Genomic DNA, 27,923 nt, shown 5'->3' on the forward strand with positions numbered 1-27,923 from the left:
TTTTACTCGCCTTATATGGTAATTCTACTGCCTGAATTGTAGAATTGCTAGATTTTTATTTTCCTCCTAAGAAATTCACAGAACTCCACTTTGAGGGTCACTTACTAATAATAATAATAATAATTGCTTACACTTATATAGCGCTTTTCTGGACACTCCACTCAAAGCGCTTTACAGGTAATGGGGACTCCCCTCCACCACCACCAATGTGCAGCATCCACCTGGATGATGCGACGGCAGCCATAGTGCGCCAGAACGCTCACCACACATCAGCTATCAGTGGGGAGGAGAGCAGAGTAATGTAGCCAATTCATAGAAGGGGATTATTAGGAGGCCATGATTTGGTAAGGGCCAATTGGAAATTTGGCCAGGACACCGGGGTTACACCCCTACTCTTTTCGAGAAGCGCCCTGGGATTTTTAATGACCACAGAGAGTCAGGACCTCGGTTTTACGTCTCATCCGAAGGACGGCGCCTGTTTACAGTATAGTGTCCCCATCACTATACTGGGGCATTAGGACCCACATGGACCACAGGGTGAGCACCCCCTGCTGGCCCCACTAACACCTCTTCCAGCAGCAACCTTAGTTTTTCCCAGGAGGTCTCCCATCCAGGTACTGACCAGGCTCACACCTGCTTAGCTTCAGTGGGTTGCCAGTTGTGAGTTGCAGGGTGATATGGCTGCTGGCCAAGTCTTTTCATTTCACAGTATCTCTCATGCAAATCAATGGTGAAGCTGTGCTTTAAGAAGAGTGCTTTGTGAGTCGGTGCGTCGATAACAGTGTAGTCAGGATCAAAAAGCAAAAATCCTTTTGCTCAATATGAAATGTAGTCCTGTTTGAGGTACCTCATCTTCCATTTTTTCAAGTTAATTTGTACTGTAATTAGTAGTCATTTACAGACTCATGAGTGATTGTTAATGCCACACTGATATACATTTTCAGGTCATTGCATTTGAATATGCATAATGGAGAAGTACACATATAGGTGTGATGCTAAATTTAAGCACTAACCTGGATTAATCAGCATCCAGATATAGTGAGAGTTTTCAATGTGATCTAACCTTTGGAGCCAAGGAGAAGAACGGCTGATATTTATGTTTTCTAAAGAGGGAACCAAATCAGCAATGTTTTTATGTCTAAATAATTGGTTTACATAAAGTAATCAGGGTGCATCTGAATATTTTTTTTTGTATTATTGCTTGACGTCAATCTAAAAAGAAAATATGTGCTAATGAAATTCTCAATTAACTATGTTATTGTTATGTTATTGTTTTGGTGATGCATGAATGACAGTACTGGCTCTAAATATATTATCTTTAAAAAAAATCCATAAAAAATAAAAGTTTAAGATTTCCATTTACAGATGGTCTGATAACATTTGAAAGACTATTGGCACCTGTGTTGTTTTTATATAAACACATTTCATTATACTGTGCCAATTCAGAATGCTAGAAAGCATTTTAAGCTTTTAAGAGCATCTTGGATTTCCGTGTAGAGTATTTTCAAGGAAAGTAAGAAGCTGCAGTCATGGCATATTTTTGCCTTTATCCTTGCTGCTAACTTTTCCCTCTGCTTTAAGATGAAGATCATTTTGTTCGTAGTCATTCTGCTGTCTACTTTCACTACTGAAGAAGTACCAGAAAACCTTTTATGCTGCTTTAAAGTAGTTATATTAGCATAACAGTAAAGACATCACAAGCTATTTCAGTTCCCCGTAGTCAGTTCATTCATCCACTCACTGCCGGAATGAGATGTTTTAGCTGTTTCCCTTTGTCTGTTGTCATTGTGTCTCCATGAATTGTAATTGGAAGTAGCCAGTGTCATTTGTGCCATGTAGCACTTGCAATTCACTAAGACCACAGCTCCAATTTTAGGGTCAATAATGGGTTTGTGATTAAGGGTTGAGGATAGCTTCAGAGCTGAGACTTGAGTTAGGAATAAAACTGTCTTTCAGACTAAATTCTGGTTGTTAAAGTTAAGCAATAAAGATCAGGGCGATTAGACGACAGTTAAACCATAGTATAAGGATAGGTTCTGAGTTACAGTTACATTTAGGAGTAAGGTTAGGAAATAATTTATTTTTAACTATTCACGTTATGAACCTTTACATGCAGTATCACTGAACATAAAAAATTTTACAACTCTTGTCTAAAACGCAGATTGCTATTAATATTGTAAAACTGAACTGCTTTGGCTAGGTAGTGCTGTTACTTGAAACCTGGAATTATTTACACCTCCCAATTGTTAATCTCCTCACGTTTAGTCCTACAGCCCTAGTACTCGTGTGGAGGTATGAAAGGAGCCTATCCTCTGAAATGTGCAACTGGCCACCATTTGCCATGTGCCAGTGACAGAGCTATGCTAGATTGGATCTCATTAATCCAGAAGTCGCAGGATGTTGTCCATTGGGCATCACAATTTGGGGAAGCAAGAGTCCAAGGTTGAGCTTTAGTGTTAAGTGGTGCCACCTTGTGGAATAAACAAGTCTCAATGGGGAAACAAAAAGTGCTTTGTGGTGCCGCTGGTTCAGAAATTCTTATGGCAGGGATCTCAAAATATTAAAAACATAATTCATAAATTAAATGAAAAAATAAAAAAATATTTTCTATGACATGTTAACACCCTGTTGGAATTTCTGTTATGAAAGACATTACATACAGAACAGAAAAACTCAATATGAATTGAACATCTCTTCACACCTCTGATATTTGTCCACAGAAAATCAACCCCCCCATTTTCTCGTTTAAATCACAGTTAAGGGAAGGGAGGGAATGTACCTGTACTCACGGAGAACGGACAGTTTAATTGCAGAAATCTTTGCTGATCAGTGTTGCACTGTAGGTAAATTAACACTAAACAGGAATATGCATTTGGTGTCTAAGTTTTCATAGGTATGGGCTTGAGATAATCAATGTAGTGTACATGAATTGCTATAGGAATTAGGATTATCTGCACAGTGCACAGGCACAAGACCTCCAGGGAAGGAGTGAGTGGAAGAAGCCCATTCCAAGCAGCATGTAACTGAGGGGCTCAGCCATGCATGACCTAGAAGGGCCTGGAAGTAGGTCAGCCACAGGTTACCTAGCTGTAGTAATAGGTTTGAGGTATTATCAAGCTTCTGAAGGTACAAGGGGAAGAGGGAGGTTCTGGTAGGACACGAAGTGAGTAGGCTACATTAAAGCAGATAACCAGAACACAGCAGAGAGGCTTAGTGTGGACGTTCTTCACATTGCTTTGTATACAGTAAGTACACTCAAGCACAGCCCACATGCCTGATCGGAACAGAGGCCTTTTGATGTTGAACAAATGTAAGAACTGTCTCTCAAGTCTGTACAGACGATGGAAAATAATTCTATGAATGTAGACTCCTAAACAAGGGTGTGAAGAGACGTGTTATGCAGAATAGAAAGGGGTGAGAGCAAATCCCTTTAATCTCAGTTCTGTCACTCAGGTCATTTATTACCTTCAAATTAACAAGCCAACAGATGGGTGTTTTTACTTTGGTCTCGAGGAGGGAGATAAGGCTTGGGGTACCAAAGATGACAAGCAAGTAGAATATGGAATATCTACAAAAACAAATTTGAAATGGACAAAAAAATAACCTTCATAAGGTGAGATGGCAAAATGCTTGAACTTAATTTTTAGCATTTAGCAAAAGCAAAGTTGCTGCAAAAATGAAGTTTAAACATTGCGCTCCTAGGAGAGGGATGGTCCATAAGCCACAATTTCCTAGGACAGCATGGTCTTCCCACAGGTGCACCCCATGTGAAATTCAATAGCCCACTTTCCCTTGAACGTCACTCCTGGTGAGGGTGCAGAGCACTCCCAGGTCGGTATCGACAGTGTTCACACTGTGTGGCCTTGTGTTACTGGAATCTCTCAAAATCAAAGCTTTCATTTTGTTTTATAATTTGTCTATTTGTTGTAAATGTGCATTGATCTTTTTAAAGTGTTGCAGATCGCAAAAAACTCAAGTGGATAATTAATACTTTTTCACTAAAGTGGAATTACACATTGAAAACTAATGGTGTCAGTTTATCCTACATGAGCTGTTGTAAGACCAAGTGTCTACAGACACTAATTAGAAAAAAAATCAATTTTGTTTTATGATAAAGAGCTTTCAAGGAAAGACCCAATGTATTTGTTTTCTATATACATCACAATTTAGAGAAGAGTCCAGCAGTTTCAGGTTTGTACATGTTTCATGCTGGCTACTATACTCATGAATAAGAGATACAAATCTGCTACACTTACCACATTACATCCAGGAAGTCTAACAGATCATTCAGCAAAGATATATTCTCTTTCATCACTTCACACATGCTCTAAATTCATTTTTCTGGTGACAAAGACATTGTACAAACACACCACCTCCCAATGACAAGCAAACAGTAGTCAGACTTTGATAAATCCATTTTAATGGAAAATGTAAAACCCCTTTGAACTTCAATGTACAAAGCATGTAACACTTGCACTTTAACAAATTGAAGCAAGCCATGTTTTAAAAAAATACATTATTGAATGTATATATGTATATATTTACACAGCATAATAAGTTTTTGATATTCATTTAACTTCAAAAGTTCACCATAATAAATTTTAACAAAATGAGACAACTGTCTTAAATAAATTACAACTTTTGTAAAGGTTTCCATTTTACAGCAAATACTTTTTCTTAATAAAATGCTTGTGTTTTTTAGACGTTTTCCTTTACATTATATAACTTTACACTGTTTACAATAGTTTGGCAGTTCGTTTTTCAAAAGATATGGCGTGACGGCTGTGCGATTCAGCAAAGATTCCCAAGTACAGGCAATAGCTGGTGTCTGTATCTGCTCTCACAGTAACTGTCTCAATGTAGTGAACAGTATCAGAATAATTTTAGCAAACTGTACAAGTCACATTTACATTTGATCTATAACATAGCATATAACTCTGTAATTCTTTTAAAAAATAAATACATCATTTTAATCTTTCATTTAAACAAACAATATACAGTATGAAAACAGAAAAAATAGCAGTGCTGTTGCTTGCAGATTATCTTTAGTTTTGCATTGAGTCATGGTTATCTTGCGCTGGGTTATACTGTTATGGTGGTGGAAACAGATAAATACCAATTTAGTCAGCTTGGCACTGTAAGTTTGTGATGTTAAGGTTAGTGTGCATATGTTACATTATTCCAGAAAAGGTCATTCTTCAGCAATAATAAGGGAAAGGTGTCATGAATTTTCTTCTGCTCTGTCCATCTCCTCACCACAGCACCTTTTTAATGTTCCAACAGCATCTTTCACAGAATGATAAAAGATGTTTTTTACCTACGAAAGAGAACAGTTCTGTGAGATCATGAAGACAAATTTCTCTCATGCACACAGACATAGCCTTCAAAAGAAAACTATGCACCGTCTGCATTGTGAAAGTATAAAATCATCCTGCCAACTGCTTTATGTACTTCAAGCACAACACACAAAAAATATCTTAAAATGCTTACTCATTAAACACCCATCTGAAACCATTTCAAAATTCTCCCAAACTACTAATTTATGCTGTCGTACTCCCGATTAGACCCAAACTTTTATCATCTCCTTTCCTGATGTTCCAGGAACATTTTAAATACAGGCTATTGAGAAATTAAAAATGCATAACTAAAAAAACTACATTATATATAGTGTATACCAATATAAACATGCCAGTAAAGGGTCATCCTAAAGTTTATATTAACATGTCAAAAACAAATGAGGAATACATTGTGAATGTAAAATGAATGCAGCTAAAAAACATGTTTTTTATCATTTACTTTTCCTTCTTAGGGAGAACATAATTGGATTTTATTAGTCTCACATTAGAAAAAGACATCTAAGAGCGTTAGGAATTGCAGATGGATAGAATACTGGATAAACGCCCATGGTGAAAGGTGCCCCCCACATCTATACCTGTAGCTTATCTTCATAGTTAATTTCTTCCTTAGAAGATCTCAGTTCCTGTGTTAAATGAAACGAGTGCACCACATGTTCTGGAGACACAAAGTCATTAATCACTTGAACACAACTGTGTAGGTTCTGCACCTGTAAAACAATACAGACAAGACCATTAGATCCCAGCTTTAGCAGGTCTACTTCATTTGCCAAAAACAACCTAAAAAAGGATTTTTTCAGGATATCAAAAAGTGTTTCACATCAAATTCTTTCCTACCATGTAGGATTAAACTTCCCAGGCATTACCAAAAAAAAAACCTTTAAAGATTTTTTTCTAAAGAAAGAAAATCCCAAACCTGCTAGTTTCCAACTCAAAACAGCTGGAACTCCACAGCACTGCTAATAAGCTGTTCTTATTTTTATTTTTTGCAACTGGACTAGATCTCTAACTAAAGCTGGACAGATCCTTTCAGAAAAGGGGACGCTGGAGGGGACAGCGTCTCGTACGAGTTTCCGAGCGCGAGACAGTTAAGCCAGGCGCCTGACGGACGGGTCCCTGAGACTGCAGGAGGCGGGCACGCACCTGGTGAAGGGCACCCGCAGGGATCATGACCGAGTCCCCCAGGAACTGCACTATGGTCCGGCCCTGCACGCCCTGCTCCTCCAGGAGGCGCCGGCGCAGCTTCTGGCTCAGGAACCAGCTCTGCTCCCGGATCGGGTCGTGCTCCGGGGGCAGTTCCAGGCCCTGCTCTTTTGCAACCTGCGGCACGGGAGACAAAAAGACAGCCGGCAGGGTTACAAAGGAGGAGCATTTCACCCGCACCAGACACCTGAAATTCAAACCTTGGAAACCACATTTTGAAGATGTGCAAGTCTTAAGGCAGCTGCGGTCAGAAACCAAATATATAAGCAGGTTGTTCTTGTTTCATCTGCAAGATGTCAAAAGCCGGTCAACGTAGCCCTGGCAAGAGCCAAGAGATAATGACATAGCCACTAGATCTGAGAATGTGCCAGACATTGTTCCTTCTAACTTTACATTTCAAGTTGTAAATGGATTACCTTCAGCATTTCTTAAGCAAAAGTGTAACTGGCCCAGTTCAAGAAAAACCTAACAGGAGACTTAAAAGAGCAGAGAGTCAGCACAGGCCCAGGAGAGCAGTATGCCTTGGCAAGTCAGCTCTGGAAAGAAGAGCTCATGTTACTGGAAGAAGTCAGCAGGAAAGAATTAGAAAACCAAAGAATCTTCGATTGAAGAAGAAGTCAAAACTACCAACACAGGCATTTACCCTTTCCCCCAAAACATGCCTGCCTTAATCCAATCCAATCAAAAGGAAACAATTAAGAAATATTACAACATTTTAATCACCAGATAAATTGGAGGTCATATCTTTTTATTCTAACCTTTTGTAGGAATTCTTTTATTTTCTCTGCATCTTTGCTCACGTATATGTGCCATAAGGCCCCTGGAGTTTCACTTGAGTCTTTTAACCTTTTCTTCATGTTGTCATCCAGATCTTCCTCTTCCAGTCTCTTTAACACACCTGCAAGCACACAACATTTATTCAACTTTCCTGCACATAACACAGGAAATTGGTTCTATGTGCAATGGCAAAGATACTTGTGATTTTTCCATTTAAAGAACAATTAAATATGAATACAAAGAAGGATAAAAGCTTGTGACCTTTATATTTAATATTTGCAGTTGATTGGTGAAAGCAACTTCACTCTACTAAAAGGGGGAATGGTGTGTGACATATGTTTAATGAGATGAATCTGACTCCTGCAAGTTATAAGGACGTGTATGAAGGACTGAAACCAGGATGCAGTTTACACAAAGAGTAGTAGTAGTGGGTGCATATTGACATACCCACATACCCACTGACTTATAGTCCTAACAGAATTCATGCTAAAGTTCCAGTTTTACATTGTGGGACTCATAAACACAACCCAACAGTCTAATGCACACTTGAAACTGGAGGTCTCTCTTGGTTTTGTAGAAATGTCACATTTTAGCAATTTTATAACTGTCAGAGTACAGTTACAAATCATTCCCGGTAAAGAGAAATTTCCATTAATGGAATTTGTATAATGTCAGTACACTTTCCAAAAGACTGTTCTGAAGAAATGTGCTTCATCTTTTAAAACACAAAAAAAGAAAACTACTGATCTGAGTTACTTTAAGTCTCAGGCAAAACTAAATGAGGTTTAAACAAAGGCCCAGAGAAATGATTCCAGATGGGTTTTGTAGCCTTCTGTTAACATCCCCATGTTTCAGGAATTCTCCAAAATCTGTTTCACGCACACGTAGCAAAAATGTTTTGGAGTCTGAATGATATATTTCCAGTATGAAAAAACTGGTCAAGTTGTTTAAATAACTGACTAACAGAATTTGTCATCATTGAATATAATCAAGAACACTGCTCCTACCTGTTTTTGAAAGAACTCCATTGCCTTTGGCCACACCTACATAAACAAGGATGCTGACAATGTCAGAAACCTCTAAGTGAAGGTTTGCTGTTCCAAAGTCCTGTTCTTTGGATGCTGCTACACCTGGAACACAATCATTAACAATAACATTCAGACCTGGTATAATCAAACATATTTAAAACATAAAAGAATAATGAATTCATCCCAGCCTTGTTCAGTTGCTCATACCGTATGCACAACAGAGCCTAGGCCCTAGATCTGGCCGGACGAAGAATGATGGCAGACGGGATGCTAAGTTAAGATGACCCTCTGGGTCTGAATATTCAGGCAGGGGGAGATTTTTCATCAAATCATCATACCTGGAATTGTTTTTAGAACATGGAAAAGTATTAAAGCACAGAGCTAAAACATATGGGAAAAATGAATCAACAAACAACTGGTATATTGATCCGTATTTTAAATTACCTTGAGGGCATGAGAGCCATAAATTCTTCTCCAGAAGGCCAATCCTTTAGCCGATACACTAAACTCTCGCCATCTTTGGACTTGGGCCGCTCTAAAAACACAAGAGTGCCATACTGAATAAAATACGAGTCCTAGGAAGTAAGGCTTATGAAAACAAAATCCATTTGTGCAATTTACTTACTTGTTAAATCCTCAAATCCATCCCAGAATTCCTTGATGCTGGAGTTTGAAACCACACCATCTTTACAGTTTAGGAGATCTCCCTGATGGTCAGCAAATTCATGGTTAAATGACTCTGCTTTCCACAAATTGGCATTTAGTCTCTTATGGACACCTGACACAAGAACAGGCTGAAAGAAACACAAAAATCATGTTTTAATACTTAACATCCACAGTATATTAACTGGGAAGAAAGAATTGCTTCTATCCAACATTCACAAAACTAGAACAAATAAAAAATGCAAGGTACATGGTATAGCTGATGTATTCATCTTGAATAGTTCTGCTTACTTCTTTCAAGAGAAAACAGTGCTGGGAAAAGTCCAAATACTTTCAGATATGCTGATTATGATGTTTGATTTGAAACTATTATTCACCAGCTCACTGAAGGTAGTAATACTCAATCACATTTCTTCATAATTTGTCCACTAGATGTTGACAAAAAATGCTAAAACGTGAGCATTTCAGCCAACATCACATAATTAAGAATCCAGTAATAGTGTTTAAATGCAGAAATGCTCTACAAAGCTTATGGAAATAAAAATAATGTATGAAACAGTGAAATTGTATTTTATGAAATAACAGCTTTCAGAAAAGCCGTAAGCATATATGAAGAAGTAACATAAAAGGCATATCTGAAACAGAACACACAGCTAGCTCCCACGTGATGGCAGAAAAGAAATCAATCATATGACCTATTGATTTATCCACTGAGTATTTGATGCATGATGTGAAATGATATTCTGAGCACAAAACTTGTATAATAAAAAATGTAATACACTTTGGAACATTCATAAAAATCCTGTAATGACAAGGGATATAAATCAACATTTTCAGATTTCTATTTCATAAAGGTAGATGAAAAATTAGAATTAACAGCAATGCAAAAAGGAAATAATATGTATATATGTGTGTTGCATTAAGAAGTCTTTCTCTCAATCATAAAAATGCATTTTTTCTTCCTACGTTTGCATGCACTGGTTTAAGAACAAACCACAAGCATTTGCACACATTCCGTCAGTGATATTAAGCAAGATCAATTTAAACAATTTCACCATTCTCACACTTAAAGAAACAAATCGAGATGAGCAGCTGACATGCAAACATGTTGATATTTTTTTATATTAGACCAAACCCTCAGTTATTAGCACATTTCCTTTTTGCGCTAGGAACTCATCCTCCACCAAAAAGAACTAAACAAATATCCCGTTAACTCATGAAGCAGGAAACCATGATAAAATACAAAGAAAGAACATAAATTCTGCTGACAGCAGTCTATAAACAGCCACATAAGACCTCAGCACCAGTTCAAAACAACAGCAGGAACCCGGCACAATAAATTAAGCTTTCATTTGAGTGTATTCTTTGTCCATATTTTATTTTACCGTGCATACAGGACTGGGTTTATTGCATGTAATAACCTGATTAAGATTCTAGTGCTGCATTCCAATGCTATACAGTCAAGTGCAGGTTCTCTCCCTAATCTGGCACAGGAGACAGCAGTTCCTAAATGGGTGGTCTTGCTTGTGTTTCTCGGTCTAGTACTGACCTGCCCTTGCTTCCAGCACTCCCTGAAGAGTTTCCAGTTGTTACAGTTCCGATGATCTTTGAGCCAGAGCAGACGGTGATCACAGAGCCAGGAGTGGGGGATATCGGGATACAGCTTACTTGGCTCCTCGGCGATAGGCTTTTTCCTGTCGTGTTTAGTCTCTTCATTCGCTTCGTGTTTCAGGTTGAACTTGGAGCTTCTGTTCGCAGGAATCTTGTTTTCAACGACCGAAGCGATGATGTCATCCAGGATGTTGGGCATGCTTCTTCCACTTTTGCCAGTCTGTGCAGTGGAGATATTCCAAATATGAATTTTATACTCGCCTTTACCAAACATTGCCTTTTAAAGAGAGAGCTTGTGTTTTATTTGACTATTACATTTTTGACAATAAAACGTGGATAATAACCGCATTAGCCACAGTAACAAGAACAATAAAAACCGCGATTCTGGAGAAAGCGTTGCCATCACTTGTTAAGTTTTAGCTTAACCCACAAAACTCCTCATGAGGACGTTTTCTGAATGTTATTCAAATGCGTGACAAAAGGATGGACTGGGAACTTGAATATCAATGTGAGGACGGGAGGCCCATCACCTGTGTGCCCGAAGAGTAAACGGGGGCGAACGCGATGCCTGCGTCGGTGGAGCCGAGGCGCAGCTTGCCGGCCGTCGTGGTGAGCAGGTCCCGCAGGCTGGAGCCTTGCTCGCTGCTGTTCGACACCAGCGAAGACGACCGGCAGTTCAGCGCCTCTAAGCGGTCCGAGTCCCTTTCTTCCTTCGCTGGCTTTCCCACGGGGGATTCTTTATTTTCTGCAGCACACAGATTTCAGAACAATGAGCTCAACAGGCAAGCGCTATGTGAACTGGGCTCCTAGCTTGAGCAGACCGCCCGCCGCTTTGTGCTGCCCATGCAGTGCTATCCTGTTAGATTTAGAAACGTGCAGCTCTCGAGTTGCTCCTATATCATAGTGAAGGTGAAAACTACTTACCATGAGGCTGACAGAGAAACATATATAATTACAGCACTTCATTTACAATAATTCATTAAGTAAAAGCAAGAAAGAGACACAGAAAGGAGAAAGACAACAAACATTTCACGGTTTGTAAACTAGTAAATTTAGCTCCGGCTGCAACACATTCAGATGCTTAGTTTAACTCTCGTCTGGGATGACAACTGCTTGCTCTAAGCCTTTAAATCTGAGCTGCAGTAATGCACAGCATTAAATCTGAGCTTTAAGGAATGCTGGCTTACTGACAGCTCCATGCACAGGAAAAACGTAGCAGCTGGCATTACTTTCCACTGCTGCTATAATGCTCACTGCCATTAGAAGCACCTCCTGTCAGCAGTGCCCCGTGATTGTTCTTTTCGAGTCCCCACTGCCTCTTACCTTTCTTCTCCTCCCTAGACTTCTGCTCCGCTAGATCTGCGAGGAAGTGCAAGGGGGACTGGGACTCCGGCGGCGCGGGCTTGCTGTCAGCGCTGGCGTCGCCCCCAGGGCTGCCGCCGCCGTTCGTTTCCAGCTTCTGCGAGGCGTTCTGCTGCTGCAGCTCCGGCTTGCAGAAAGAGATTTTGTTGCTGTGGTTGAGGACATTCTGCAAAACCTGCCACACGGAGGGGGAGGGGGGGGAAATGGATACGGATGCACATCAAAAAACAGGGGAAGAAATGCGATTGTGCATACAAATCACTGTGGATTAGGAGATGATTTACACCTTTGTCAATGACAACGTGAGTGCGAGGCTGTGTCAAGCTCATACCTGCGAGACTCCATTGGTAGAAGGGATCTTGCTAAGCGGAGTATTTGGTTTCACAGCACAGGGACAGTGCGATTTCATTCCGTACTTGTCTCGGAGCGAGTGCATGGCATTGACCAGATCCGTCAATACTGGGCAAAAAAATAAAAATAAAAGCCTACAGATTCAATCCACATTCAGGGCCCACAGTTCACAACAGCACAGATTTCACTGCACGCTATAGCACTTCCCTGAATTGTAGAAATATTCCAATGAAAACAGATTTGAAACAACAACAACAACAAAAAACATTTGAGAAAGCTATGAGTGTATTCTGGGAGAGTCACTGTGATCCAGGGATTTAAATGTAAAATAAATCCAGCAATACAGGGGGAACAAACCCTGAAAACTCCCTACTACCACATCCCAGCGCCCACACACACAAATACAAATTTCAAAAATATATAAGTGTGTACTTAGAAACATTCTTAGAAGTGAGATTTTGAAAGTACAGCTCCACAATCTGTTATTTCATTTTGCGGAACAAGTTAGGTTTCCAGCTCTTATGGAAATTTTTATAACAGGCAGAATAGTGTGGCATCTTGGCAGTTCTTCAAGAATGCATTACTCAGGCCCAGTGACAAGCACTTCAACCAGTTTATCATGTGAAATGTGGTTTAGTATTCTTTTTTTCATCTCAGTAGTTCTGGGAAGGACGGGGTTATATTTCTCCATATACAGCTGCACCATCAATGAAAGTAAATCTCCCCTGAGGTGTTTGTAAGTTACAATGAGGAAAAAAAATTACAAACTTGGCAATCGCCCAAAATGCAAGTATTGGCTCGTACCAGTTCCTGGAATAATCTGTGTTGGCATCAAGTGCTTATGATCATGAGGCTGTCCCTTGACGCACTTCATCCACGTATACAGCTCTTTGTCTAAAACACAACACAGAAGAGATGCTACCTATTTGGAACAACACATTTGTCTTCCTTTCACAAACACAGAAGTGAATCCTAGATAACAGAGCGCAACACCAATTTGCCTGCTGGGGCATGCATCTCTTTTCATGCCTTTACATCTAAAAAGAAAACCAGCAAGCGGGAATACATCTATTGAGTCTTAGTAACAGATCCGAGCATCTTGTTTTCTTAGATACTATGTTTAAATCATTGAGAAAATATTATTGATTACATATATAAATGTATTGCTAGAAATAAAGAATGCTCTGGCACTGAACACAAGCTTTTAAAAAACTGCATAGCAGTAGGCTTGTGTTCTACAAATCCTGTGGCAGAGGGTTTCTACTTTTGTAAATAATTTTTCACAAAACCTACATGAGGTGAAACAGCATTTTTTTTTTATGTGGAATCTCCAGTGGTCACACCCAGCTGTATCTGTACATACTGGCCCACAGCAACAATTCCTGTTCCCACATGGGAGGAACAGGGAAGGGAAGCAGGCTCCATCAAGACACCGTCCCATCTGGCCAATTGTCTTTGATGCTCTGCAAACTCCACAGCGACGCACTCTTTTTACATTATCTATCTGAATGAACATACTTCTATCCTCAAACAGTTGCTAGGGATGTTCAAGTAATCACTACACTGAGGAAAAACTGTGAATTAAAATCCTCTTCGGATATTTTTATGAGATCAAATCACTGCCCAGAAAAAGACCAGGGTAAAATCTTTTAAATGTGGTGCTTACCCTGAATAAGTCTAGCAATTGTTGGAGCCATACTGCACATGTTGTGCAAGGAAAAAAAACAGAAGCAGTACAGCTCAAACAGGAAAGGCTACAGACCAAATGCTTAATAATCACAACAGACATAGCCAAGAAATCCCACGTGTCTTGACTTGATCTGCCTAGATTTTCCCCATATTACCACTAGCTCAAAAATAAAGGCAGAATTTAACAGAATCTCCGCTATTTTTACAGCTTCAGCATTTTTAAGCAGCAAAATGCAATGTGCCTTTTTCCCAAAAAATTATACTATGAAAGAACAACTACAAAGACAGAACTGGTCTGAGAAAAAAACAATAAAAAAATCACAAAGACCTATTTAAAGCCTATGGTGTTTTAACAAATTCTATGGCACAGTTTTCAGAAAGAAATCAAATCAGCGCCTGACCTTTGGAACTCTTTCTTTCCTTTGCCTTGTAACAGTCCAAACAAACCACAAATCCACATTTTTGGCAGACCCAGTGAATGTTAAACAATGTGGCTTCACATGCATCACACATCTCCCGCACTCCTCTTACTGCCCTCTTCCAGGCAATTTTGGCTGAAAGGCAAAGCAAACACTGTTGATGAAATGAACATTCACAGGCAGAATATTCCCAGCTGTAAGCACATTCTACATAACAGATGGTGAAAAAAAATCATAACTGATCTTCAGAATGTTACAAAAACTTGTTTTCTATATATTTTGTTTGCAGATACTCACAAAAGATGAGAATGAATATTACCTCTAGCTAATTAAGAGGTAAACGGCTGTCTTATCATTTACTTTCCACATGTCTAAAAGATAAACCATAAAATCTTGTGAGAGCAAAAAAGTACCACATTATATGTAAATAATTACTTATCTACATTTACTGTAAAGATTCAAACCATAAAAGTAAATGTAATAAGATACAGAACACCACTATATACTCCCAATACAATATAATAATACTAACCATCTTTTTTAATCCATGTCACAGCTGTATTTTCAGACACTACAAGCTGACAAAATTTATCTCCAATGTAATTCAGAATATATTTGGACGTTTCTAGGTCAAGATCATTGTCCTCATAAACATCCGGAGCCCAGAGGCTGATTGCCTCATCATCATATTGGTCTGGTGAGGAAAAGCCATCTATTCTGATAACTCCATTCTTACTGTAAGAAAGGCTAGAGAAGAGAAGCAAGGAGAAAAACAAACTGAGAACGTTCACCTGAACAAAGGCAGTAAGATTGACTCAATCAGTGGGCAGTTTGAAACGATAAGAGTCTGTCACTGGGAAGCACACAAGCCTGTCCTTCAACTGAGATTCTGTTCTACATCTGCCGCATCTTTAAGAGTGCAAAAGGACAAAATCTTTGTTTCAGAAACCTAATTCTACCTAAACTACATTTACTGAACAGTCAGAAAAACTGCAAAACTTTTTTGTAAAAGTAAAGCATCTGAGCCTTAAAAATAATTTCCAATACAACACATTATTTCATGCTTTTCTTAAAGAGACAGAGAAACTGCAGGAGTTTGAACTTGTCATTTGTCTATATCTGCAGCTGTAGATAACTTACCGACGGAAATAGTAAAACCTGCAGAAGACAGGGGAGTGTGCAGGCTCTTCTCCCTTCTTACTGCGGATGACCCTACACTCCCTGCACTTCTGAAGGTTGGGTCCTATTTCAGAGCATGAATCATCCTGGAGGAAAGATTCTCCTGTCTGCTTCAGTTTCTTCACCTTCCTCCAGTCCTTTAATACTGAACGAGGTATTCCATCTATAAACAAAACACTCTTTAGGTGCTTTGAAAACAGTATGCTTGGACTCTTTATCCAGTGTAGAAGAAAGCATGCAAGAAAACAAACTACATCAGTAAGAAAAACTTATATTTCCATCATACTTGAAAACTCAATAGTTACTGGCAGACTTCAAAAGTCTCCAACATTTTGCTCCGCTTTAGGAAATGTTGCTCCTATTTTAATATTTGAAGTGTACATTTTCAATCAGCCACAGTGCCACTATGCGAAATTACACAGAAACACAATGGAACTCAAATGCTGCGAAAGAAGAAGCCCTTTGGATGAGATTTTAAACTGTGGTTCTGACGTATTGGCCGCTAAAGTTCCCAGGGCACTGTTCTCAGGAGTGCAGGAGCTAACCCCAGTGGCTGAATACACCGCACTCTGGGCTTGCACAATCTGGCTTCCCTATGTCTCCTTTTCATTTAATTGTTGACACGATTTCTCACTTCTCCACCCGATTGCTGCGTGACACTCAGGTGAGCACGACACTGCAGTGACAACTGAAGTGCATCCCCTCCTGTACGTGCAGTGATTTGGGATTTTACGGGATGAAAAGAAGTATGTACATGCAAGTTTATAATGACGAGGATGTAAGCATCAAAGAGGGATCTGAATTCTGTGTGGGTCATTAACATTGACATTAACAATGAAAAAGCCTGGAAAAGGGACAGATGTTGGAGCTCAGGCGTCAGTCTATGACAGTGAGGTAACTTGATCAACGCTTTGCTAAAGTGAAATGGGGACGTTTTCACATCTTGTTTATTCTTTTACATAATTCACTTTTGCAAAATACACCACTTCTAAAAATTCAAGCCTGGAAAGTTTTACTTGCATAAAATATTTTCCTACTTTTCATTCATATTCATACTTTAAGACCAACATCAGTTGATATTAATAATGTTAATAACAGCAGTGTGCTTTCATAAAGAGCTTATTTTAGTAAAACCTGGATTTCATTTTAGCCTCTAATAATCCCAACAGAAAAGTGCTAAGACCTCAGTACTATTCTGGGTAAGGGTTTTCTTACTGCAGACACTAAACATGTCTTGGCAAGAGGTATTTCACATTAACGTGAACATTCCTACTCAAGGCTGCTTGTAACTTGCATCTGCAGCACAGATGTGAATTACTCAGACTTTTCTGCCATTCAATACCTTCCCTTCTGGAGCTAATAATGAGGCCAGTAAGTATCTAATATCTGAAGTGTAAAATGGTATTTTCATATATTATGTATGAAGAAGTATATACATAAAAACATAAGGTCACCATATTTTTTTAGATTGAGATTAAAGATGTAATTGCCTCGTCTTAAAAATATAAGAATGCCAAGGTAAGAATAATGCAAAACCACAAAATAATACATTAAAAGAGCACATTATGAACTTACTACTGCTTGCCAACTTCAGTTTTGTTTTTTCCCTTGCACTTCTAAAAATACCATTGGGTTTTACTTCATCCTCTTCTTTTTCATTGTCGCTCTTTTTCTTTTGCATGTCATTCTGCTTCTTTTTGTATGTAGGCTTGGGCTGACGTTTAGCCCTTTGCTCAGATTTGCTCTCACTTCCATCTGAGTCATCGCTCTCAGAGCCTGACTCATAAGTCCTTTTGGTTCCCCTTCTTGTTTTCCTGTCTTCTTGTGCAAGTCTGTCATCCTGCCCTTTACTTTCCTTGTTATTTTCCACATCGCTTGATGTGGACGCAATTAAACTAACAGTGCACGGCTTAATAATCTCTGACACAGCGCTCCCCAGTTTCTCCGTCTTATTAGTGTTTTTATCTTCTTCCGAATGCCTTGTAAGCCAAGCTTTTTTAAGCTTTGTGTGGTAGTTGGGCTGGCTCAGCTGCGCAGGCTGCCCATTAGTCAAAGAGCTGGTTTTGTTTATTGTGCTGCTCAGTACACCACTATCCTGTGAAATGGCCATTGAGCACTTCTGAATTTTAGCATTGACAGGCTCACTTTCATTAGCATTAGTACTCCTGGACTGAGCTGCGGCCAGCTTGTGCTTTTTCAAATGGAAAAATGTGCTTGAATAAGTATGGCCTGCACTGGCCTGTGTAGTGCTTCCTGTGTTAGGTGGCAGAACCGTGCTAGGGGATGTGGTTTGGGTCTTTCCCTCCTGCTGTTCTGCTACTGAGTGAGCTCCAGCTTTAAGGCCAGCAACCTCTGTTCTAGTGCTAGCCGAGACAGTGGTCGACAGCGAGTAAGTCATGTCTGATTCAACCCTACTCAAGACACTGGTAGTTGTGGCTGCAGAAGTGGTTACATCAGTTTTGGTATTGCACACAGAATTGGCAGAAGCCACCATACAGTTGGAAATACTTCCCTGGGATATTGTTAGAGAGTTCTTCTTATACTGTGTGCAAGTATCCTCTAAGTTCGTGTTTGGCAGAATGACTCTCCCAGGCTCTCTGCCTTCCGCTGCTTTGAAGCAATCTGTCTGATTTGTTCCTGTAAACGATCTCTCAGTGACCGGTTCCTTGGATACTGTCTTTGGTCCTGGCAGGCTATCGTATTTTATGCACGTAGGTGGGCGTACAATAACAGATGCTGTTGCTGCTTGTGGCTTCCCACTGCTTTTTTCTAAATGCCATCCTGGTTTCTCATGGTTTTGAGAGTCACCAGCTTTCCAGATCTCTGATGAAGTCATCTCAGAACTGTTTTTATTAACAGCATTCAAGTCCCTTAGTTCCGGTATCAGTGTTGGTGGTTTTTGCTGTTCAGAGATTTTACCAGCTGAGCTTACTGGTTGGATCGGAGTCAGCGTTGGTGGAGAAAGTCTACCGTAACTGCCCTCCTTTCGGTCTAAGGTCTGCTGAGTCGGAGGATGAAACACTGGAGCTCTGTGTAATGCTGGCATGCATCTGAGAGGGTTCGAAGGCGCTATTGCAGGACTCCTCCTTTCGTTACCAGAAGCGCTGAGAGGATGTGAAGCCACTTGCTGAGAAAACTGCTCTGTGATTTTGCTCATTAGTCCCTCTCCCTCTGTCTGATGCTTGATCAGAGGAGGGGGTTTTGAGAGGGACTTGCTGCTAAAAGAAGCCAAGGTCATGGGATTAGATGCTGCCAACTGGCTGCTGTTCACCTTCTCAAAGTAAGAATTCCCATCCTTGGATGGATATAATCTTGGAGGTTCATTCACCACACTGTTGGACAAGGTAGTGAAATAGTTACTTTGGGGCAAAGACTGTGGCACCGTATGCTTGAATTTGTAGAGTTCTGCTGCAGAGTGCTCAGTGTCTTTGTCTGGTTTAATGACATGGCTTTTAGGACCAGCTGTGGGTAAGGAAGGTATCCTGGGGTAAGAATCTCTCTCCCCCTCATTTGACTTTATCTTGGCTGTAAAGGGGGCTACCTCAATGCTCTCCTGAAGAATCTTGCGGTTCTCCTCTTTGTATTTGTTCACTCTGTCCCCAGTGTCTTGTGTTACTCTCTGCGGTTTGCAGTGACTAGAGATAGGGTCCAAGAAGTGCCTGTGCAAATGGCTGTCTTTGCCCGTGGATGTTCTGCTGTGGTCTTGCTCAGCTTTTATATGTGCTGGAGTAATTGCTCGCATGGGATCCATGAAGGTCTTCTTCTCCAGCTCCCTAGGATGACAGCAAAAAAAAATCACAGACCTACACTTAGTATGGATTTACATTACAGGGAGCGATTTTGTTTTTAGCCAGTGTATTGCAGGATGACATAATGAGGATAATTAATTATTATATACCACAAAGACTGTATAATTAATTCCTCTCACCACATAAACAATGACTACAATAGCTTTTAAAATGTCTTGAAAAATAAAAAGATGTGGAAAAAAGGGACACTTTCACAAAAAATGTTTTAATAAAAAGCAATTTCCTTAAACAATTCATTAGGAAATTCATTAGAGCCACAAATGCATTTATCAAATGTACGTCTCCACAGTTTATATCGTTGCCTAAAATGTCAGATGGAAGCCAAATAAAATCTTCAATACGGCTTTAGATAAAATGTAATGTTAACACGCTTGCTTTCTTCCTGAGCCCACATTCCTGTGTTTTAACCCGATCACAGAGAATCTGGTGCGGACAGTCTCCAGGCGGCTCACTCACTCTTTGTGAAGCTCTCCAGCTGCCTTGGACAGCGGGGGACTGGTGTGTGCGTTGATCTTGATTGGCCGGTGAGGGTCTGCGCTGGCAGGTCTGACGGGGCCGTGGCTCAGCAGCCCCAGGCTGTCTGCGGAGGTCACGGGTGTGTGCTGGTGGAGCCAGGGGCTGGGGGTGTTCTGTCACACAAACATGGCCATCAGCCTCACGACAGGTAACATACCGACTCCAAGGTTAATGCTCCAAACTTCACTGTGTTTATTAGACCATGAAGGCAGCTCAAGCTAAAATGATACCTCTACAACTCCTGCTGCTGCCATTACTGCCACCAATAACAGCACATGACTGTCAGACAAGAAAGGTACAAATAGCAAAAGCTCTTGCTATTTCACATATGACTTACAAAGCCTCCTGGTTAATACCAGACTACCAGGGGAATGCATGCGCCAGTGTCCATATGCATTAGGAAAGGAAACACACAGCAGACTGTGGGGAGAGCTTGCGCTGCTTCTCCAGCACTGCAGGGTTCAGTTGCGATGAGTGTATCAGATACTAATGTAAAGATCTGTTGAGATGACGAGCCCAGTACAACTAAATCCTTCAGCATGAAGGAATGAGGGATGTCCCTTGGCGAAGCGCATATGCTCACATCTGGAGTTTGGAAGGCAAGCGTGCTATGAATGCAGCATCACATTATTTCCCAGGCTGCTGTTAATATTGACACAGCCTGGTAAACACTCACTATTTCCATTCATTAAAGGTTGTTGGTTTTGTGCCTGAAATAACAGGAGCGTAAAGTGTAGAAACATCTTATGATGCATTAACTATAACAAGGAATCCTGGGTTCAGCTGCTATTTGGTTTTTTTTTACCAATTTAAATGCACATAATATAATTAATAATTTACATCCAAAAAAACTACATATACGCAGTACATTCTAAAAGTATGTTTCTTTACAAAAATTATACATTGAGAAACAGATGCACACATAGCATGAAATTTAGCTCGATATAATCATAGGTTTACAGACACAGGTGGATGTCCATTTACCAGTAATTAATAATGTATTTTTATAAAATATTAAAAGACATACCCTCCTCAAACTGGCTTCTGAGTTCACTGCATTTTCAGGATGCACCCACTTTGAAGAAGGCAGTCCAAGTCCTGCATAAGAGTGGGTGCCATTCGGATACTGCCAAATGATAGGATAGAGCCCAAGCTGGTTATATGAAGCACTGGTGTGAGTCTGTGTCAGAAGGTGAGGAGCCTGCTGTTGTAAAAACTGCTGCTGCTGATGTGAGTGATGATGGGCTAGAGTTAAATGCCCCAGACCGCTGGCATGGCCAGAGTCCAGGCGAGGATGCCCACCCAACAGAGAGGCCGTGGGCATTCCAGGTAGCACTGTTGGAAGAAGATGAGGGTGATGGACAGAGTGGTGCGAAGCACTGCTCAGAGCATGGGCGTTAATAGCAGCCATGGGTGCCTGAGGTGAGGATCCAGGGAGGAGATGCGATGGGTGGTGGGTCGTGGCGGTTAAACACGTCGCGTGCGAAGAGGCATGAAGAGGGTGAAGATGCTGGTGCAAATAGGCAATGGGGTTAGTCTCTGTCTCTGGCCTGATTAGAGCCGGGTCCCTGTAGACTGTGAAGTGCTCATTCTTGTCAATAATGAGAGGGCTCTTTGTGGGTTCAGCCTGGCTCACTCGAGCAGGCACTGGCTTGAAGCTTGAGCGAGGCACGTCGGGCTCGGCTTTATTCGCCGCCGGCCTGTTGGCAGCTCCAGCTCCAGCTGCTTGATTGTCCTGATACCTAACTTTATGCTTCGAAACCTCCGGGGATATATTTGGTTTAGGTTTGGAAGTATCCAAAAGGCTGTGAGCTTTAGACTTCAGGACATCAGGAGAGGGATTACACTTGGGCTTCAGAGTTTCAGGAGAAGGGTTTGACTTGGGTTTATGAAGCTCCGGAGAGGGGCTCAACTTGTGAGACCTTCTACTTTCTTCAGCAATGGATGCATTTGAAATGCATGGCATAATGGAGGAATAGTGTAGTTTTTCTTTTTCAGCTACAGCAGCAGACTCACTGACAGATGCAACTGGTTTTATAATCTCCGAATGGGCAAACTCGATCTTACTGCCAAGGCTATGTGCCATCTGTTGTTCAATCTCTGGCTTCCTGCCATCTGAAACGGAAGGGTTTAACACTAAATGTCTGGACTCCGATATATATGATTCTGACTTCTGAGAAGCCAGCAAAGCAGAAACAGCCTCAGAATTTTCCCGAGACCCATTATTTGTGTTATTGTCCGCAGTTATATCGATAACACATTTTGGTGTAGCAGTCTGTGGTGCACTGTTAGCATAATGGTCCTTGGGTAAAGTTTTCACAGTGCTTTTCATTTCCACAATGCACCCCTGAACGTCTGGAGTACTGACATTCGGATCGCAGGGAGTGGGTGGATTGGCTGGCTGGTGCCGAGACTTTTCCTCTTGCAGTTCACAGTCAGCTGACTGAAGTACTTCTACTTTTGGAATTTGTTCATCCTCTCTTTCATCCCAGGGAGAGTGTCTATCTATTAGAGTCGTCTCCACTGCCCCCTTGCTACCCTGGGATTTGTCTTCCTCTTCGCTAGCCTTTGAAGTGCTTTTGCTTCTTAACTCATTCTCTGAGTTTTGCTCTGAGGAAGAATCTATGATTCTTTTATTGGAGTTTTCAGAGTCGCTGCTCTCAGAAAAATCTGAGACATTGTCTGCCTTCAGTTTTTTTAAACCCACTTTCTTTTCATCCTCTTCAGGTTTTCTTCTTTTATTCATAATTTGCTTGGTTTTAGTTTTTGAAATGTCTGCAAGTAAAAATAAAATCCACATAAATCAAATGTTTTGCTTTGAGGAAAATATACTCAATATACAGGACTCTTTTTGTTCCTCCAAATAAAACCCCCAAAAAACATTCTTAATGTGAAACCAAAGCACTATAGCTCCACAAGAACCTACTAATGTTAAATTGTAATGCATCTCATGTAATGTATATCAAATTTGAGAAATGAGGCCACCCTGCAATTTAAAATCCTTTAAAATGTCCAATTCATCGTAGATACTGCCCCTGTCATGCTCACATTTACTCTCCCTCACAGCCTGCACAAATCTGCGTGGAAAGACTCTGCAGTTTTTGTCAGCTACACAAACACTACCACTCATTTAGTTGCCACAGTTACCAAAGGGATGAGGGCTTCTGGGCAGTGACACAAGAGGCTCATGCTGTGCAGCAGCTATTCTTTTACAATGTAACTCGGGGGAATTGCATCAGTGATCCTCTTGTTTTCACAGATTCTGTTCAGTGTACAACACCTTTTGTAATGTTCATTCTGGTATTCCAACCCGTGGTAAGTTAAAATGCTTCTGTAATCTTTAAAGCTGTTCGGCAAACAAAAAGTCTTAATGTAAACAGGTTAAAAAAAATGAGCAACAAAGTTAAATCTTGACTGAAATGAGCTAGAAGACTAATAACAATAAAACTGCACTAAAAGTGGCTGCAGGATCTTTTCCAATTCAATAATGAAAGGATAAACATCAACTCGGGACTCAGATTCACATCAATTCTTACCGGGGGGGAAAGGTCAAATCAAACTTTGAAAATTAAAATTCCTTAAGACTGTAATAAAAGTACATTTAGATGTGCTGTACATGTGTGCAAGGAAACAGCGTGTAAAATGTCTCTTAAACTGACACACCTCCTCGCCCTCCATTGTCAAGTTTTTCCTCTTTTATCTTATCTTCATCTGGCACACTGCTGTCGGATCCCTTCCTCCTGCTGGAGCGTGAAGCGCGGTGCTGGAGAGGCGACTGCTGCTGCTGCTGCTGCTGCTGGATTTGCTGCTGCTGCTGCTGCTGCTGCTGCTGGATTTGCTGCTGCTGCTGCTGCTGGATTTGCTGCTGCTGTATCTGCTGCTGCTGCGCCTGTTTCGGCATGGTGGTTGGAGAATTCATGACTGGTCTGGGGCTGTTTGCTTGGGCACGTGTGTAATGACCCTAAATGAAATCCAGTGAGAACGACAAAGGTCATTTTAACGTCACGTGGGTGATGTCAGCTTCAGTGATTAGAGAACGTCGCGCTTCCTGCCCTCCCCCATAAGGCCTGAGCCTGATGCGAAATCTCTCACAAACGTCACCCAACAGTCAAGCAAATAAACCCTGTTAACACTTTAGATTAGGGGCTACAAATCCAATTATACATTTTTATATAGACTGTAAAATATAAGGTCATCAATACTGTTTCAATAACTGACCCCAGCATGTTTATCACCAGGTCAAATTATTCTCACTCATTAATGGTCTAGGAATTCGTTTCGAATCGCATGACTGCTTGATAACAGCTTGTTACACATTTATGAAATGCAGATTGCAGCCCCTAAACTAAAATGCTACCAAAATCCAGTTCGTGGAGAAATTTCCTTGTGCTGATTATCCCTCATCAACAGCAGAGAAAGAGTCATTTCAGAAACAAGTGCCTAAATTGTTTAACAAAAACAATTGCTTGAAAGGAGAGTTCCTATGGCTTTAAAAACATCCACATTAAGCAGTATGAACATCATCACGAGTCCGCTTATCGTTTCTTAATGTTCTTGAAGTCGGGATATGCAGTTTCTTTACAAGGAAATACTGTAGGTTTTAAATTGAACTGGCAACAGCCGCTGCCTGGTACCTGATTGCTTCCTGTGCTGCTGGTCAGTCTCCCTCCTGTGGTCTGGTTGCATATCCCCCAATTAATGTTTAAAAAGAAAAAAAAGAACAAAAAAAAAGTGGAACAAAAACATCTTGTTAATGATAAAGGGACTAGTGATGTTTTAACTGTTGATTTTATATATTTATAAGCACATAGGAACTTTACTTTAAAGCTAACTAGAATAGGCAATGGGTTTTATTTTGCCCAAATACTAGAAATAAAAAGACTTATATAAAGAACAAACAGGATTAACCCTGTTTTATAATTCAGTATTTCTTAAGAAAAGTTCACACTTCTCTCAGCGTGGGCTCTTCCTTACAAAAAGGGGACCAGGGTCCTCAACTATGTTGATTCAAACTACTTCTTACTCATTTACATGAGTACTGTACTATAAATAGATACTACAAATAAATGACAAATTACAGTTAGATATATAGGATATGCAAATACATCTGAGCCAACTTGCAACTTTAAATTGATACTGAAAGCACTGAGTAATTGCACTGTTTTTTCACACAAGCCCACAAATTAAAACAGCCACTCCTAATTTAACTCAGCTCACAGTTCTAATGCTCTTACCCCGGCAGAAGAGACTGACGTCATGTCCTCCAAAACATGCCGTCAGACCACCTACTTCTTTGTGCACTGTGCACCTACAGTGCCAAGCCAACAGCACATCTAAAGCAATGGACAGGGAACTGACAAAGCCTTCCCTGATAGCTCTGTAAGCTCAGAGCCTCCTGGCAGGTTAAAGGACAAACTGTTGGGAGGGCAATCCAAAGAAACCCAGTATACAACCATCCCAGCACCATCTTCACACCGCCTTGGTCCCAGCCAGCCAAGAAAGCAGGCCCAGCTGCTGTCACGCAGGGGCCTACCCTGTGATCAGAGCCAAGGCCTTTAGCGGTTCAGCTACCGAGATTAAATGAATATTTTTTATATGAAGTTAAAACTCTGTTCCAGCAGTAAGAGTTTTGTTTTTTTTTAAAAAGAAAATGAGTCCTGATAGAGCCCAGCATTTTTAATGCGGAATAAAAACGTGCCAGATTGCAGGTGTGTTGGGTACTCACGTGAGCTGTATTGCTGTTCTGGCTGGAGCGAGACCTGCGCCTGGATGTAATTCCAATGTTTTCACCTTTCAGCAGAGAATGAACGACATCATCCAAAAAGGTCATCTGTACCATAGAAGGATCAACATTCTGTGGCTCTAGTACCTTGGATGACAAGAATAACAAACAAAAAACATTTGTTCGCAGTTCTTCGTAAAACAACAGCAAGAAAGACTATTAAGGATCGCTGCAAGGTATTACATTAATCCATCTACTGCATGCAAAATGAATCCTTGGAAATTGCCAACGCGTTCAGTGAAGAAGAAAAAACTGTAAACGTTAATATAATATTTTCTCACCACCACTAAAAACAATACAGAAATGAAGACGTACATCATTTAAAGAACAGTACTCTCACATAGATCCATGCAAAATCATTTTACCTGGTCATTCATCACAATCATAGTGCGGCTGAAGAGATCGTGATGGGTGATGATGCCTGTGAACCACTGCGTAGCTGAATCTTGTCTATAAACTCGTACTCGATATCCATTTAACGAATAGGGACCTAGGGAAATTCCAAAGAAACCACAGCGGGACATACACCCAGAGTTAGAGACAGAGTTTGAACAAGCATTACTATGACAGTCAATATGTTCTATATTAGCAGTATGTATAGATCTCAAAATATATCAAGTATAATACGACTGTTATAAGCAGCCAGCTTTCATGAAGTAGTGGTTTAACTTTGAAGAGCAACTCACGAAATATTTAAAATTGTTTTTTTGTGCAAAAATAAAGAGTGGCTGATCACTAACGTGTGAGACTGGCACTCCTCTCACTCAAACCACTGACTGGAGTGCAACAGGTTTATGCAAAAATATATTGCCTTGCGCACCGGTTGTTAAAAATTAAATGCTTGACAGTAGCAGTTCTCTTATGTAACATCAACTCTTTTGTTTGGAAAGTTCTAGGAAACGCCAGCAGTGTGGGACCCCCTGCTGTGTTGACGAGCAATTCCTAAGATCACGCACATACTGTAGGTATACATGTACGTCCAGAGGAAAAGAACAATTAGAATATAATCATTCATGTGCCCCAGAATACAGACAGATTTGTCCTTTTTCTCCAGTACTAGGTTCCAATTATTTACACAGTTGGACTTTGGCTTCTTTGATAGTTGCCAAGTTTAACAATGATCTCAAATGGAATTCTATCATGGACCATGTAAACAGGCTTCTTGCAAGATGACCAGAATCTACTTCACTGGGACCCTTGTTCCAACAAAAAAAAACTTGCAGTGACTCCTATACCCAGAGTAAACAATTCACCAATTCATGTTATTTTTAACAAACTCCTCTAGAAAACAGATTTTTAGTACACTGACACAAAACCTGTTGATGGATTTTCAAATATGCTCATGCAAGTGGTCAAAAAACATAAAAAAATACCTTGCATAAAAATTTCCTGAACCTTTTGTTCCTTAACCCAGGCTTTCACTTCTTCGTGAAGCTGAGGATTGTCCCTGAGAACTGGATTCAAACTGTCCACTTCATCCTTTTAAAGATAAAATAAAGATATTTCAGATTTACATGAAGTGCTACGCGCATAGGCAAAAGAGAAAGAAAAAACAGCCACCGAAAATAGCCTTACCAACGCATATTACACCATGTCTACAGTTAATTTGATGGATAAAGCTTTTCATGGCACTGGGCTCAGACATCTTAATGGAGCTGGGCTTTTAGCTAGGAGAAAATCTCAGCTACTCTGGATTAATGAACAGAAGAAAAATAATATATGCATGATTGATCTGCAGCAGTACAGCCTGAACAGCCACCCCCCAAAAAAAAATCAATGAAACCCCATGGACACATCACAGGAGTAGAAGTTAATTTCTGAGAAGCGATAGCTCATATGTTACATTCACATGGACAATTCAATTGCATTAATATTCATGTACAACTCAAATTATAAAGGAACCCCTTTAAACACATCTCCATGTTTATGATCTAGCCTCTTGAAAATCTGCTTAGGACAGAAATATCTATTTAAGCGCTAGGCTTTGTTCAGGTTTGCTGCTGTGTATCAAAGAAGGAGGCAGAGTTTATTTGCGTATTGAAATCTTCCCATGTCTAACCTCCAGAGACAGCTATAGCAGTAACCTGTTACATGATTTGCAGGTGAGTGAATAATATGCAATTTATTGGGTTCTCTTACAACTATCAGTAAGCAGCATGTGAATCCCTGCAGCTGAACTG

At 40.4% G+C, this 27,923-nt stretch overlaps 1 protein-coding gene across 5 annotated transcripts in view; it reads right to left on the reverse strand.

Annotated features, from left to right (window-relative positions):
• Positions 1-4,403: 4,403 nt before the first annotated feature.
• Positions 4,404-27,923, reverse strand: part of jmjd1cb (jumonji domain containing 1Cb) — a 99,150-nt gene continuing 75,630 nt past the window's right edge. For 4 of the 5 annotated variants that reach the window (XM_088634938.1, XM_088634941.1, XM_088634940.1 and 1 more), the window contains 24 exons: positions 27,117-27,222; positions 26,109-26,233; positions 25,687-25,830; positions 24,596-24,637; positions 23,625-23,922; positions 20,989-22,736; positions 19,902-20,074; positions 17,212-19,409; positions 15,598-15,799; positions 14,990-15,204; positions 14,440-14,592; positions 13,154-13,243; positions 12,330-12,457; positions 11,960-12,173; positions 11,167-11,381; positions 10,575-10,856; positions 8,988-9,156; positions 8,807-8,897; positions 8,570-8,700; positions 8,342-8,464; positions 7,316-7,455; positions 6,498-6,674; positions 5,933-6,064; positions 4,404-5,317 (listed from right to left, as the gene is read on the reverse strand). In XM_088634938.1, coding sequence (XP_088491064.1) covers positions 5,222-5,317; positions 5,933-6,064; positions 6,498-6,674; positions 7,316-7,455; positions 8,342-8,464; positions 8,570-8,700; positions 8,807-8,897; positions 8,988-9,156; positions 10,575-10,856; positions 11,167-11,381; positions 11,960-12,173; positions 12,330-12,457; positions 13,154-13,243; positions 14,440-14,592; positions 14,990-15,204; positions 15,598-15,799; positions 17,212-19,409; positions 19,902-20,074; positions 20,989-22,736; positions 23,625-23,922; positions 24,596-24,637; positions 25,687-25,830; positions 26,109-26,233; positions 27,117-27,222 — 7,392 coding nt within the window. In that variant the 3' untranslated portion in view covers positions 4,404-5,221. The remainder of the gene's footprint in view (positions 5,318-5,932; positions 6,065-6,497; positions 6,675-7,315; positions 7,456-8,341; positions 8,465-8,569; positions 8,701-8,806; positions 8,898-8,987; positions 9,157-10,574; positions 10,857-11,166; positions 11,382-11,959; positions 12,174-12,329; positions 12,458-13,153; positions 13,244-14,439; positions 14,593-14,989; positions 15,205-15,597; positions 15,800-17,211; positions 19,410-19,901; positions 20,075-20,988; positions 22,737-23,624; positions 23,923-24,595; positions 24,638-25,686; positions 25,831-26,108; positions 26,234-27,116; positions 27,223-27,923) is intronic. The other variant, XM_088634939.1, reaches the window with a different exon arrangement.

The sequence above is a fragment of the Lepisosteus platostomus genome, chromosome 6 (genome assembly GCF_059453375.1).
Source record: "Lepisosteus platostomus isolate fLepPlt1 chromosome 6, fLepPlt1.hap1, whole genome shotgun sequence".
In the NCBI taxonomy this organism is placed as follows: Eukaryota; Metazoa; Chordata; class Actinopteri; order Semionotiformes; family Lepisosteidae; genus Lepisosteus; species Lepisosteus platostomus.